At 39.2% G+C, this 15,032-nt stretch overlaps 1 protein-coding gene across 11 annotated transcripts in view; it reads left to right on the top strand.

Moving 5' to 3' along the window:
* The window catches only part of STOX2 (storkhead box 2), a 144,479-nt gene that overhangs the window by 111,547 nt on the left and 17,900 nt on the right, over positions 1 to 15,032 (top strand). For 8 of the 11 annotated variants that reach the window (XM_058023960.1, XM_058023963.1, XM_058023966.1 and 5 more), the window contains one exon: positions 13,029 to 13,181. In XM_058023960.1, the coding sequence (XP_057879943.1) occupies positions 13,029 to 13,181 (153 nt within the window). Of the gene's footprint in view, positions 1 to 2,750; positions 2,802 to 6,188; positions 6,260 to 6,659; positions 6,716 to 13,028; positions 13,182 to 15,032 lie in introns of those variants that run through there. The other 3 variants (XM_058023971.1, XM_058023967.1, XM_058023965.1) reach the window with 3 other exon arrangements.

Genomic DNA, 15,032 nt, shown 5'->3' with positions numbered 1-15,032 from the left:
AGGATAAAGCAGTGCAGTGGGCACTGACAAAATAGTGCTTAAATTGGTTAAGTTTTGTGCTTTTTTAGGAGCATGGTCTCTGCGTGTTGCTGGAGTCGGTGAATGTGTTAGATGAGTCAGGAGTGGTAATTAGAAGTCTAAATTTATGGCTATAAATGGGGAGGTGCGTAAGAAGTCATACAAGAGAGGTTGCTCTGTGAAATTGGTAATTTTATCCTTTTGGATGCTATGGTTTTATGTACAAGGCAATTTTCAGATTTCTGAGATTTCATTTAAAAATGGTAGAGCAGCAGGTAGAGATGTATTACTGTTTAAAAAGTAGTAAAATGTCTGTTGTAGGTTTTAGTTTACTGCTTCCTGTAAATAAGTGCTCAGTAAAATTCAAAAGTTAAAGATTTGTGAAACGGACAGGAGGAAATATTTCATCCAGTGAGTTGTTTAATTGTGGGAACCCCTGGTTCCAGGTACTGTCATTTATTTGGGGAGTTTGGTTTTGGTTGCTGCATTTGCTGGTAGTTATACTCATTGCGATAAAGAGTCAAAATATGCCAGTCCCTGAGGATCTCAAAAGAACTGTTTCTGGAACAAGGGCATTTCCCTTTAAGGTGCACTATACTCTAGTGGTAATGTGCAGTTGTATTTCTAATGCTTCCTCTATAAAATGATTGATGAGCATGAGGCAGGCAGCAGATTTGGTGAGTTGCTGAACTGTTGTGCCATGGCATTTCCTTTGTTCCCATCCTCACAGCTAATCCCCACACAGGTGAGACCAAAGGACACAATTTGAAAGAATTTTGAACCACTGTGGGAAGCAGGGGTCATTTCATCTACCTCATGCAGGTAGAGCATAGGGGCAGAATATACTAATACAGCTACTTCATGTATTGAGGTGTAAAATATTTCAATTTCACTTTAAAGTATATCTTCTTAAAGGTACTCCAGCCATATTGAAAACTCTACTGTCGACCACAGGGAAAAAAATGACCCAGTAAACTCTCAACTGCTAAGTCTTTGGAGCATCTAACCTTTTCTTTTTAAAAGCACTTTGGCACTAATTTAATTGATTCCACGCCTGGCCTTTTCATCAGTTCTCTCCTTGCCAGGAAAAACTAGGCTGTTAAAGGCTGCTGCAGTACCATGGGACTTGTGTTCAGTGTTGCAGGTTCTTATTTTAACCTGATGTTATCTGCCAGTCATCACTATTGGTTTGAAAAGCTGTAACCACTGCAGTACTGTCTTTGGGCTGAAAATCTTTTAATGGTTACAGCAGTCAATATAAATGAGAGAGAGTGCACTATGTCTTCGGGTTGTGTTGCTAATTATCACTTCACCTTTCAAGAATTTTTTCTGTTGACTAGATTCTTGCTGAATGTTTGCTGCAGCACCTCCAGCCACACTGCATGTGTTCTGGCTAAACTGAAGAGGATAGTGAAGAACGTCTTGTTAAGACCTTCAGCAACTGTGTTTTGTACTTTCAGAAGTGTTTGGAAAGGAGCATTTTTATCTGTGTTTTTAAAATTTCTATAAGAAACAGCTGGGTTTATCTTTGTTGGGTTTTCTTTCTTTTGTTTCTCATTTGCTCACTCTCTCTTGCCAAACCTCCTCTAGTGTCAGATTTTTAAAATGCTTCTATCTTTCCTTGCATTTGCTGTTTGCTGCCAGAGAACAGGCAGGCTTTGTGTTTGAGGGACTGGGGTGTTGGTGTGGTTGATTACAATATAGCATTAACATGAGTCAAATTAATTTGATAGTAGCAGATTTCTATGAAAAAGCCCCAAACCCTCCTCTTTTCTCATTTTGTGGTCCTAGCAACAAAATATGTTACAGAATTCTTCTGTGTGGTTTAAAATATCACATACTTTCCAGTGAGCTATGATTTAAAGAAGACTCATTTAGTAGTTGAATTCTGAAAAGACACAATTGTTTTACCTGGTGGGCTTTTTGAGGGAAGGAGTTATGTTGGTTGCCTTGGTTCTCCCTTAGGACTTGATGTTTTCATTCAGATGCTGTTTCCTGGGTGGTTGTATTAGCGAGCGTCACAATGGATAATGATTCTGTCCTGCATTATGTAACACTTAAAGCATTGTTTGGTTTTGGTCCTAGGCTTTGAGATTCTTTTTTAGAATGTGGTAAGCAGAGATGCTTAAAAATGGATAACAGCTGAGAAAAACGGGATGGTCAAAGATCCTTAATCATATCCACAGAGCGAGCTGTTGAAGATTGTGGTCTTGGGAGTCAAACCTAGAAATATTTGCTTCAAAATCACTTGCAATCAGCATAAAAAGGTTAACTAGAACTGCTTGCTCAGTTGTAGGGTGGCAGTGAGCCCCCAGTAAAATACAGCTTGTGGGGAAAAAAGCAGGGTTTAAAGTAGGGTATTTCTACTAAAAGTAAGGAAATTGCAATTTCCCGTGCAGGTGGGAGGTTAGCTGGAACACTAGAATATGGTGCAGAATTCTGGTTGTTGCTTTTAAAGGAAAGTTACGTAAGTTAGAGTAAATGTATAGGAGTCCTCTAGCAGGATTAAAGGGACAGTAAGGGCAGCCATAGAAAAGAACTCTAGAAGAGTGTGATTTTTAAAAGCCAGTGCACTGAGATCTGAAGGAGAGGAGGTATGTTCTCTGCTAATAAACTGGGGTGTAAGCAGCAGGAGTAAGAAAAAAAAAAAAGAGGAAGGATATTTAGCTCCTAGACAACTACCACAGAAACAGATGGGTTTTACTTATTGAGATCTTAGTGAACTTAATACCCTGATCATGTTTCCTCTTGTGATTTCTTAAAGAACCAGGAGATTTGTTCAGGTAAGTCAAGCGGAACTTATTAGCATACTGCAAGTAAGTTGTTGTTAGTGAAGCGCTAATATGTCAAAATTTCTTGTATTAAGAGCTTTCCTAAAGAAATGGAAGTGTAAGTTAGTATCTTTCTGATATTCCTCAATCTGGTTTCTTCTGAGACCATAGGGTTCCTGGGCTGTGTTCCTAGTGTAGTGTCTGGGTGGTTTCCTGCTTTGTGAAATTCATTCTTGTAGAGCTGATCATGATGACCAACACTGAAATTAACTCAGTTGGTTGGAACATGGTTCTAAAAACACCAAGGTTGCAGGTTTGGTCTGCTTATGAGCTGTTTACTGGTGTTGGACTTGATGATCCTTGTGTGTCCCTTCCAACTCAGAATATTCTATGATCCTGTGGTAGATGATTATGGTCTCTGCAGCTACAGTTGCTGAGCACTGATAGCTGATTTTAGCCTCTGAAATTTGGGTAACTGGTACAGGCAAGATGGACTTGCACTCTTGATAACCTTCTTGGCTTCTTTTGAGCATGTTCTTTTTTAAGCTTTTTTATTTTCTCTCATGCGTTACCATGTGTGTGGGTCTGTGTGTGTGTATCCCCATTTTAGCATATGCCTTTCTTTCTCTTGAGTTTCCCTCTAGTGATCAGGAAGGGGCTGTGGCAAAGGAGGGGAATCCCAGGTCCCAACTTGGGAGGACTGCAGGATGTATGGAAGCTAATGTAGAGTTTGACAAAGGAATGTGTGCAAACGAAGAAATTGGGATTTTTACATCATCTTCTTCCTCAGTGTGTGATGAAGATTGGTGTTAAGCTGTACTGTATTTTGTACTGGTCTGTTTGGATGCACATGCATGCATGGAGTTACACAGAGAGAAGCATGTGGTGTGTTTGTACTGTCTGCTATCAATAAGGCAGCTTTTGTTTTAGTACCAACCTCCTTCGTGCTACGGGGGCAGATGTGGAATGGAGGAACAGAGCACCTGCCCTGGTTGGGGAGTGCATGTGGGATTTTGGCTAGGGCTTCCTCCTGTGAGGCCATGTCCTGTGACATCGCTGATGGTGGCAGCACTGGTTTGTCCATCAATTTCAGCTCTTCTAAACATTCTCATTTATATTTTCCCCACTACTGGTGTCTCGCTTTTGCTCTCTGCTATGCTTGAGGTATCAGGTATTGCTTGTTGTTGTTAATCCTGCTTAAAGGGCTGTATAAGAGTGCTGTAAACTGAGGAATTTGAGTAAAGGCATGCCTAGGTGCATGCACACAAGATGTCTGTGCATGCTTGGTGCATTCCAGGTATCCATAGGCATCACACATAGGAGAGGAATTGTCTCACTGAAAGAGCTTGCATTGTATTAGTCTGTTCAGAATACTTGAGTTGTTCCTGAGCATATAGTATGGATTCAAGTGCTAGAGAAATTTGGTAGAGAGAAAAGCTGGTTAGGCTGCAGTATTACCTTTAGCTTTCTTCTGCCAGTGTTTTAACTTTGGTGTTAAGCAAGAACTTGTGCATGTCTGTGGAAACATGGGCTCGTGCTGCATGCATGAGCCCATTTAGCTTTGCATGGCAGCTGTCTGGTGCAAAGGGGAAGAAGATTGGAACTAATGTTTTTACTTTCAATAAGTGCTTGGTCTAATTCGCTTGTTAAATTTTTTTTCATGGGGTAGGTTTTGTTGCTGTAAAGTGGGTGTGTACTTAGTAGACAATCAGAGTTTCTGAAGGACAATCCTAGGAGACCCAAAACATTGTAAATGTCAAGTTGGATTCATTAGAGGTGCTGTGGCTGATGCTGCAGCTCAATGGAAGGCAAAAATTCTGTGAAGCTGAAGGAAGATTTGCTGGAAGGAGGCCTTTCAGGGAACACAAAAATTGTTGACTGTGTGTATAGCAAGCCCCCATCTTTCAATGTTGAGATTATGGCTGCTGTGTGACTACCGGTGTGGTACACTTGTAAATCGATCTGTATGGCTTTGCTGCTTAACAACCCCCACAGACCTGTGGCCAAAACTGATGTTTGTTCATACAACAAACTGTAGCTGTGTAACCCAGCTATTTACTTGTCCTCTTGAAACACAGAGACCTGTTTAAGGCTTGGTTGGACTCTCTGACTGCCAGGGTTTTTGAAGGGCTAGGGTGGTAGTGACTTCTGATTTCATTCGGTCCTAAGCACCTGGTGTGTTCATTTGGTGAAACACGTAGGGGAACTGCCTGTTCCAGCATAGCACAGGTGAGTCCTAAAGTGCTGTGTTTCAAAGTTCTGTGGTTAATGTGCCTTCTTTGCTTCAAACCATTTCAAAATGCATGGAATGTAGAAACCTCTAAAGAGGTTCTTTGTAGCAAAACTTCCTTTTTCCTTTTGCACCTCCATTTTGGCATATTGGTCTGATTTTGATGATTAGGTCGTGACTAGAAATAGTTCTTTAATAGTAAAGTCAATTTTAAGTGTTTCCTTCTTTTAAAAGAATATCTCAGAACAAATAAAATGTTCCTCTGGAACAGCAGCACCTGTCTCTCATCTCATACACTATTCCTATTTCTTCTGTGTCTTCCTGATACTTTGCCTTAGCATATCCTCACCAAGTAAAAGAAAACCTAGCACTGGGAATGAGATGCTGACACAGTGACCTCGTTCTGAGCATTACCTTCTTTGTCAGTGGTAGCAGAAGCTGAAGCAGCTCTGCTGGCCCTCGGCTCTTGGAACAGTTTGACATTTTCTGTCTGGCATGGTTTCAGGGCTCACTTTGTTTTAAGCCCAAATGGTGAATGAGATACTGAAAAATAAGCTTACAAGAACTTGTCCACTGCTTGTAATTTTTTGATTAACAGTTCACAGCAGCACAACTTTGATCTAGTGTACAGCAGAGCTGCTTGTTACATTTAGATCTGCAGCATTCTTCAGGACTGACAAAAGAGAGTAAATCATTCTTTTTAATTAATAGACCTAAAACTGGTAAGTGTCATGAAAAACAGTGAATAGTTAAAGAAAATACTGCTTTCTGTAAGTATCTGTATGCCCATGTATGTCCGTGCATTTATGTTTCTGTGTATAGGGGGAGTTGTGCATTACATCAAGAAGATATGTTAAGGGTGATTTTTTTTTATCTTGACTACAGGGTTAAAGCTTTAACTTGTCTGTGCTAATGCATGTAAATAGCTTTCTTGTCCACTTAATGAGAAGGCTGGCTTGTTATCCTGTACAATGCAGCTGGGCACTGTTCCAGAAGCATAGGCACTTCATTTCAAAGACAAAGAAGCCAGCGCAGACACAGGGAGAAACCTGGAACATTGCGCTGTGGATTTTTTCAGAGCGATGACTCATTTCAGTTCACAAAGGATTCTGGGCAGGGTAGTGAGAAGTCAGGTTGGCTGATCCATTCCTATGACTTCACTTTGCAGAGAGCCAGGGAGAAGAGGAGTGACACTGCAGAATCCTGAGGCACTGCAGTGGAGAGGTGCTTTGCAAAGACTGTGAGTGCCTTCGGAACAGGGGGTGGTATCAGAACGTGATTTCAGCCATTCCATGGAAACAGGGCACAGAGAGAGAGATGTTTTCAAAACACTGTGTGGGAGTTATATTTGTAGTCCCTTTTAGATTCTTCTCCACCTCCTCTGTAATTTCTTAACCATTTATTTCTCATGCTTATATGAGAATTGCATGAAATAGGGTTCCTTTCAGTGGACCTGCATAGATAACTGCATTTTTTCTTCAGTATGCCCCTATTTCCTGCTTTGAGAGGTGGGTGTTCAGCATATTAATGCCTAAAAGCATGCTTTGTTTTCCTTCTTTTAGGTCCTGTGGCACTGACCTATGCTGCATTCAGCCAGCTTCCACAGTGATATAAAGCCCCAATATGCACATTGTTGTTACATCACTGCTTCTCTGGATACTGTGCTGGAGCATGGAACCAGACCATAGGGGTTCAGGTAAGTCCCCCTTTTTTAACATATTGTGTGCCAGGAATACAGACATGGACATTTATTAAAAAATGCGTTTGAAAAATATTGTTTGGGGAAATACATTCTAAAGCACACAATATATTAAAAAAACACAGTCCCCCCACACCTCCTTCCCAGGATAAGCAACGCTACAGAAATCTCCTCAGCTGAATCCTCTGGGAAAGTTCCGTGCTCCAGCAGAAACTTTTTATGATCATGGTTGTAACATGTGCTGGGATATCACTTTGGATCAGGAGGCAGCTGGCCACAGGACGTGAACAAAGAAAAGGAAAATTAAATCACAGGAAATACACAGGATGAATGCATGTAAGATGAGTCTGCTGACTGTGGGTAATTTAGCACCTGCTTCTGAAAGTTGGTGCCACTTGGTGAAGCTGGAGATCATTATTTTAGCTGGGTCTGAATGATTAAAAAGATCAATTTACACAGTTGAAGTTAATAACTAGTAAGAAACTAGAACTCTGTTTAGGTTTGTTATATTGGTTATGGTAAGTTTGATGTGTTTCCTTCAGGCTGTGTAGATTTGGAGTGGTCACATCCTTGTAAGTGTTCATTACTGATTTTGATGGGTGTGCATTTCAGAGTTGCAGAGGGAACTTGCTGGTTAGTGAATGAATGTATTACTGCATTTGTTGAGCCTTTGTTTAAGCTGCTCTTAAACAGGAATAAATGGAAAAATCTTTAATGTATTTTTATTGTTGTTTTCTGTCCTCTAATACGTGTATCTGTCCAGTAAACACAACCTGCAGCATTTTTCATAAAATACTCCAGGAAATGTAGCTTAAAAGGAGGATTTAGGCTATGTCTGGAAACAGAACAAGCAACATTTCTTCTAATTTTCTTTGTTTCTGATTTTGTCAGTGAAATGTGATCTTTTCTGTGTTAGCATGCTAGTGCAGATTCATGGTGCTTCACAATAGTCTGGTTAATACTAAAGAAATTTGCGTATTCCTCCTTTTCACTCCTTTTGTTCAGTCAAATGGGAATGTCTTAACTTAAAATGGCAATTCCTTGTTGTGAATTCACATCAGAGTAGGTTTGCTGCATCTACTTACAAAGTATTCTTTAATTAGCATAATTCAGTCAAGTTGGGGTTTGGGGCAAAATTGGGTAATTGTGCAACCCAGGCCAGACATGTAACTTCTTCAGCATCTGTCCCTTCATTAAGTAAATCTGAAAGTGTACTTTTTCTAGAAGAGACCTTTTACTTTCAGTATTATTGGGGGAAAAAAAAGATAATATTCTAGGCCCTCCGTTGCCCATTACAAGTAGTTTTGTTAGAAAATGACCATTCTGTAGTTATTCCGAGGATGAAATCATAGACAAGTGTTGATGACAACAGGCTGTTGGCAAGAAAATTTTTGTAGGGGATTTCTATTGCAGTCACCACTGTAATCATGAGATGCCATGAAGTTACTGTGCTCTAGCTTGATGTTTTCTGATTAATAATGTAGTTCTGTAATCAGCAAAAGAAGTGAAGTCAGATTTCCCTTGTCAAGTGTTTTTTGACTGGATTCTGTCCTGTGTAGTGGGAGGTTGCTATGCCTGAAGCTCTGTATAGATGTAATGTGTAGCATCTGTACAAAGTATACATCTATACAAGTGTAGCAAGCACTTGTTTTAGAATCCCTGCTCTTGTCTAGTGAGGCTCAATCTCCCTGACACATACAAACACCCAGATTGTGATTGTGCAAGCCTCATTTTCTGTGTAAACCAGGCTAAAAATTGTGTTTAAAGGTTGTCTTGGGCCATAAGAAACAAAAGATTAAAAAGGTGTTGAGTGTCTAAAGAAGGGCTTTGACTTCCTGTACTTTACAGGATGCAATATGTAAATCAGAGGGTCTCCTCCCTGTTTCAGAGAAATAGGGTGTATAAATTCTAATATACTATGATTTTGCACTGTAATTTCTTTGATTCATATACAATGGTTGTACTGAATTGGTTCCATTTGTAAGTCAAGAGCTGATTTTTCAAGTAATCTTTATGCAAAGTTCATGAGACAAAGAGTTTGACTTCCAGGTCACTTCTTTCCAGCAGTAGAATCACTAATAATGTGATTGTACCATGCTGTACCATGTATCAGCATTTTCTCTCAAATGGTGGTACCCAGACTTGGAGAGAACAGACACACTAGATACACTGGCACAGGAAAAGTTCTGGCTGGTATGGGTTCAGGATGTGTGTTCAGCTATGTTAGACCATCAGTTTCTCATCTGTATGTTAAGGATAGTTATGGTTCCCAGTTTTTCAGAGTGTTTGAAAACTACTGAAGAAAAGTGCTGTGTAAGAGCTAAGTGTTTATTTTATGTGCTACATTATCTTTTCTTCGAAGTAATAAAAATAATTTTCCCCCCAGGCCAGTGATACAAATCCCCAAGGCATAAATGAGTACAATTCCCGTTCACTGTTTCTTATGTGCTTAGACATTCTTTAAAATTGAATGTCACTTAATACAAGAATTGTAGAAAACTTTTTTTTAAAAATTATTTAGAGAGAGGTTTGGAAAGACATTGTAGAAACAGAGCGGAAGATATATATACATGTATATATCTCATATTTAAACAAAACATGCAGTCAGCTGGTGAAAACTGCTCTCTGAGCTCTAGTTTTCATATAATTGGGAACACAAACATATGAAAGTTGAGGCTAGTAATTTGATTTCAAAAGAAAGCTGCTTGAGACAAGCATCAGTCAGAGCTAACAGGAGCCATATGCTAGATGTAAGTGATGTGGTCTTCAAAAAAATTAGGAAAAGCATATTTGCCGCTTTTTTTTTTAGCAGATCTTTTCCTAAAGAAGTTGTAGTAAACCTTCTGTTCAACAGCCTAACAGTATTTATGTGTGTAATTGATGTTAATGTATTATATTATCTCATAGATGCAAGATATTTGCTGTTACTGTGCATCAAAGAAGTTCTTTGACTTAACTATAACCACAGAGTGTGTGTGATTTCCCAGAGCCACGGGACAGTCAAGATAAAATGTGGCAAATTAGAGCTTCCCTGAGTGAGGGGAGTTTGGCTTTCTATCACTAGGTCTGCTCAAAATCTGTGCTAGCCCTTTGAAACAAGAGCTAGTAACTATCTCTAGCAGACAGTTATGAACAACAAGCTGTGGAGATCATTCTATCACAACAGAGCTGAAGCAAGTTTCCTTGTCATAATGAAGAAGGTTGAGGAGCACTCAGTGGAAAGGAATAAGGCTTAACTCATGGTATTCCCTTACAAACCAGAAAGGCCCTCACATAAAGCAGTATTTTTTAAACATCTCTATTTCATTTAAAGCCATTTAAGTTAAAATTTAATGGGCAATTATAGTCATCTTTGTAGTTAATTAAATGGTTGTTAAGCTCCCAAATATTTGCAAGCAGGGTGTGCATTACCCTGGTATACTAACTATAACATGCTGTGCTAGAAATTGTGTTAACATTGAGGAGCCACTACTGAATGTTTCATATTGAGGAATTATGTGAACTATAGTTAGTATTTCAGTGAAATCCCTGGCTTGTTCCTGGTGACAAGAGCCCTACTGGCAGGGGGTCAGTGAGTGTTTTCTGCTCCCTAACCTAGAAAGCAATTCCTTGCTGAAGGCCTACTTTAAAAGGTAGAATTGTGGGAAGTTACTAAAATCAGGTAAATTTTATTATTTCTTAGCTTGTACTTAGCCAGTTTTAAGTTAACAAGTCCCAGCTAGAAGTGATCTCAGAGGTGGATTTCTGCAGGTTCTTGGCAGTCATGGCAGAGGGATGGGCTACTCCTGGACATGAGCAGAGCAACTGGTTTCTGAGTTCTTGTCCAAGCATCCCTCTGTGGGCAACTACAAGGCTGCAGAGCAAAGCTTCAGGTGTAGAACTCCTTGAGTCCCTTTCCCACTTGAGGAGGCTGGTTATGGTATTATGGCCCCTTCTCTACATCCTGAGTATCATTGTGGTTAGCTGTGAATGGGTCATTCCCCTGCCAGGGAAAGGAAGAAGTCTTCCTCCTGCTGTCTTGTCCTGGCACCTGTGTAGGTGGCAGTGAGGGTGCATGGCTGGGAACAGGCACAGGGATACTCCTGCCAGGCTGCTTAGGTTTGAGAAATTGCCAGGTCTTTGATGATACAGATAGAACAATTACGGAATTGCTGCCCTTTACCTGGATGCCCTTAAAGCTACTCTGTCCCAGGCAAAACCAGGACACCAGAGAGCCCATTTCAGTGCCCTGTGAACTTGATAAGATTATCAGCTGTGGCCACTATATGCCAATCTGTCTGACATTGCACTGAACTTAATTTAGTAGTTCTTCCAAGGATACTCATGACATAATCTTTGGTTAAAGACAGTAGTTTCTTATATTATTCAGCTAAATCTACATAATTCTTACCTTAATTCTGATGCTTCTTAGACATGAAACTAATCATTAAAGAAACTGATCTTCTATACAAAGTGTATGATGACTAGTGATCAAAGTTGGTAAACTTATGTGTCTGGCTGATTACAAAGATTTGTCTGTGAACGAGTTTAAACTGACAGCAGAGATAATTATTAGTAAATAGCAATATAATAACTGTGATGTTCTTTATCCATACCAAAATGACGAGGGAACAAATGGTGTTGCTCCCATATCAAGTGGAACATATCTCTTATGTTTCCCTGTAAGCTGTGTGTCATCTTCTTTGCTGTTCTCTGTAATGCATGGGGCAGGAACTTTTAGGTGTATTTGAGCAAAAAAGTGTCCAGAGAATGTTATATTTTAAGGTCATAATTCTGTGGTCAGATAAGAATGAGTAGGATCCTGGGCTTCGCTGTGTTGAAGGGGGAGGAATGCTGCTGTGCTGGGAAGGGAGTGCAGCATTGATCTGGTCAGGCCTGATTAAGCAAAAGCAATCAGGAGATAGCATAGCACAAATGTGTTGTTTTAAATCATTCTTGTGCCTTGGATAATGTGTATCACTGCTGTAGAGCAGATTGTAGAGCTTGTGATTGAAAAATGTTGCTCATAGGTCTCGCTGAGACAGCTATGCAGTTTACTACTCACCAATTTTTTCCCACCAAAGTGCTGAGTATAATGCCAGAGTGAATGCATTTTGATGATCAATTTTGGAAGCTGCTGCTCTTGCTTAGTAGACATAATAGGAATATAGAATTAATGGGGCAAATATTAGATCTTCTGAACTGAGAATGAAAATTTGAATTTTAATTAATTTCTAGTAATTTGATTCATGGTGTGATCACAAGGTGTTGCTCTGTGACAGCAGAAATAAGATGATTTTTGTGACATTTCAAAGTCATTTAGGTAGAACTTAATCCCTGGCTATTTACTGACCTGTGGGCAGAATAGGATTTATAATTAAGTGCCCTTTGTTCTGTCTGTTACTCCTTATTACTCCTTTTTCACTGGCAAGGAAAATATTTTAGCCTGTTGCTTTCCTCTCTTTGACATCACTGGGGAGCTGTCACCACTTCAGGAAGATTTACAGAGCAGAATCAAAGATTTATGTACTTGGATAAAACAAGTTAAAATGGCCTTGTATATGTGTAGTCATGCCAGTATTATCAATTTGTAATTTCTCCCATAACTTTTAAGATCTTTTAATGATTTTTTTAAACTGTAGGTTAATGAATAGTGTGTAAGACAACATGAGAAAAGTTACGACAAACTCAATTTTCAGGCCATCCTGAAACCATAAAACTTCTCTTCTAAAAAATATATAGTTTGTACAACTATATATTGGCATATAGATCCAGGAGAGGTTTATTCAGAGTATCAGTCTTAAGGTGTTTTGATGCTTTTGGGCCTCTAAAGAGTTCTGTGTTTTATCAGCTGAGTTAAAATGTTATTCATTAAATTAGCAACATTTTTTTAATCTTTGTTACTATTAATAAAAAACACTATATCAAATGGGAATGGTGGGTGATCTATACTTTGAAAGGGGAGTGAAATTTCCCCTTTTATGTCCAGAGAAATATATGCAACTGTTTTGTTTGTGCAGTTACCTAGTAGCATGTTAAGAGGAGGTTTTGCAGCCATGAGTGCTAATTTATTGCCATTTTCCTGAGTCTGTCAGTTGTACACTTTGAGAAGCTATGTCTGCATAGTGTGCATCTCCCGTTTTCCAAATTTCTCCGTGTCTTAAGTTTTGAAATAAGCTGATGGATGGTTCTCTATTGTAAGGGTTTTATACCCAGCTGAGTACAAAAACTAGAGATCTCTGAATTTTCACCAGCTGTATCTCTACCTCTTTGTGCTATGAGCAGATTTTTGAACAGAATGCTTCATTGCACATCTTTTGTGTTTTTGCAGGTGATGTATCACCCATCAGCATGTCTCCCATCACTCAGTCACAGTTTATTCCACTTGGGGAAATCCTTTGCCTGGCCATCTCAGCAATGAACTCTGCCCGGAAACAAGTCACACAAGAAGCACTAATGGAGCACCTAACCACCTGCTTCCCAGGTAACCAGTCATTCATAAATCATCAGTCAGATGAGCACATGGCTGTAAAAAGGCAGTTAAAGAATCCTCAGTACCTTCTGGATGGCAATATTGACTCATCTGACATCCTAACCAAAAGTAAAAGGGACAATACGGTTTTAATCTTGGAACTTGTTCTTTATCCTTAAACATATAGAGAATTGAGTTCTCTTTGATAAGATCATTCAAGTGGAATGCATTTTGCAGAGCAAACTCCTGACTTCATATAAGTAATAAAAAATACTTGGTGTACTAAACAACAAAATATTGGCTTGTTTCTTTTTTCAGACAGTATCAGAATAAGCTTGTTTGTGATTTTTTTCTCATAAAATAACCTTTTTTATCATCATAGCTAAAGGAGTGCAGGGCTTCTTTAATAACTATGGAAAACAAAGCATGATGTGATATAGCCACAGAAACTCATTTCACCTTGTGGCTTTCAAGCTGGTTGCAGTAACTCATAAGGGTTGTGTTGGCATCATTCAACCAGTTGAAGTGTCATTGTCCAGCCTCTGAAGAGGTAACCTCATGTACAGACCTCCCTTCTAAAGACCAGGTTTCCCACACATCTGCATGTCTTCCTTCACCTAGAACAGGCTCTCAATGTGTGGCCTGATGCAAGTAGTAGAGTCCAGTAACAATGATAAGACTGTTTCTGTGGGAGGTTAATTTAAAGTAAAAGGACTGTGTCAGCCTGCTTTCCAAGAGTTCTCAGATCCTTCCTGGACACAGTTCTGACTTTTGCTTCTGCACTGCCCTTGCTTGAAAAACAGCAACAAAAAAAGGCATCTCTCTCCATGACTAAACTAAAAGTTTTGGAGAGCTATAGATGCACTTGCTGTGTTCACATACACAAATGTACTGTTCAGAAGGTATTCTTGTCAGCATTTGATATGGTAAATGGAAATTGCCTCGGATTAGAGATACTGGAACACCACAAAAAGGGAATCCTGTAACAAGAATGTATTCTTGAACATGCTGCTTCTCTGCTGGCTGTATCTGGAGTGGGTGAATCATGCAAATTCATCTTGTAGAGACTTTTTGCATTGAGGCACTAAGGCGCTGGGCAGAGATTTACTGCTCAAGAGAACAGAACTTCTTCATTTGTGCTTTGTATGATCCTGGGCAAGATGTTTATCTGTTCTGTGTCTGAGTTTACAGTTCTCTAAAGTAGCTGAGAAACTTCTCCATTGTACCTATTTTTAGTTACAAAAGGTAGCTAATTAAAAATACCTCAGTAGGAAAACTACTGATGCATCGGTCTCATCTAGGCAGCCCGACCACAGCCATGTTTTGATGTCTGGAATTTTTTTGCTTACCTTTTAGAGCAAGAGTTACTATAAGCCTTGCAATTTACATGTCTTTTGCTATAAGTGATGCTGAGTTCTGAGAATTTAAAAAATAATTCTCAGTTGAGTGCCACGTTTGGAATAAACAATTGTCTGACGTTTAATTATTGCACTTTGAAAAAAGTACTGCAAGCGTATTTTGTAAATACTGGCTTTATCTCCCTATTTGTAGTTTTGTTTATCAGGCTGATTTTGAAAATAATGGTAAAAATTGTAAGGGCTAGAATGTGAAGAAGGCAAAGTTCACTATTGTAATTCTCTTAATTAATTTTGATGATTTTTTCCCAAGTTATCTTTTCTATGTATGCTATGTACTAGAAGAATTTCATAGATTGCAAGTATTTTTTCAATTATTTGATCAATATTTTTATATAACCATTTTTGCATGGTGGAAATAATAATTTATTGGTGACATGCCTTGAGTTTCCTGGGAGCATGATTATCAGTTCACTTGGTGTGTTGTGCTATTCTTGTTAGACAGAGC

This window comes from Melospiza georgiana, chromosome 5, assembly GCF_028018845.1.
Source record: "Melospiza georgiana isolate bMelGeo1 chromosome 5, bMelGeo1.pri, whole genome shotgun sequence".
Taxonomy (NCBI): domain Eukaryota; kingdom Metazoa; phylum Chordata; class Aves; order Passeriformes; family Passerellidae; genus Melospiza; species Melospiza georgiana.
This window is presented reverse-complemented; position numbering and strand designations above follow the sequence as displayed.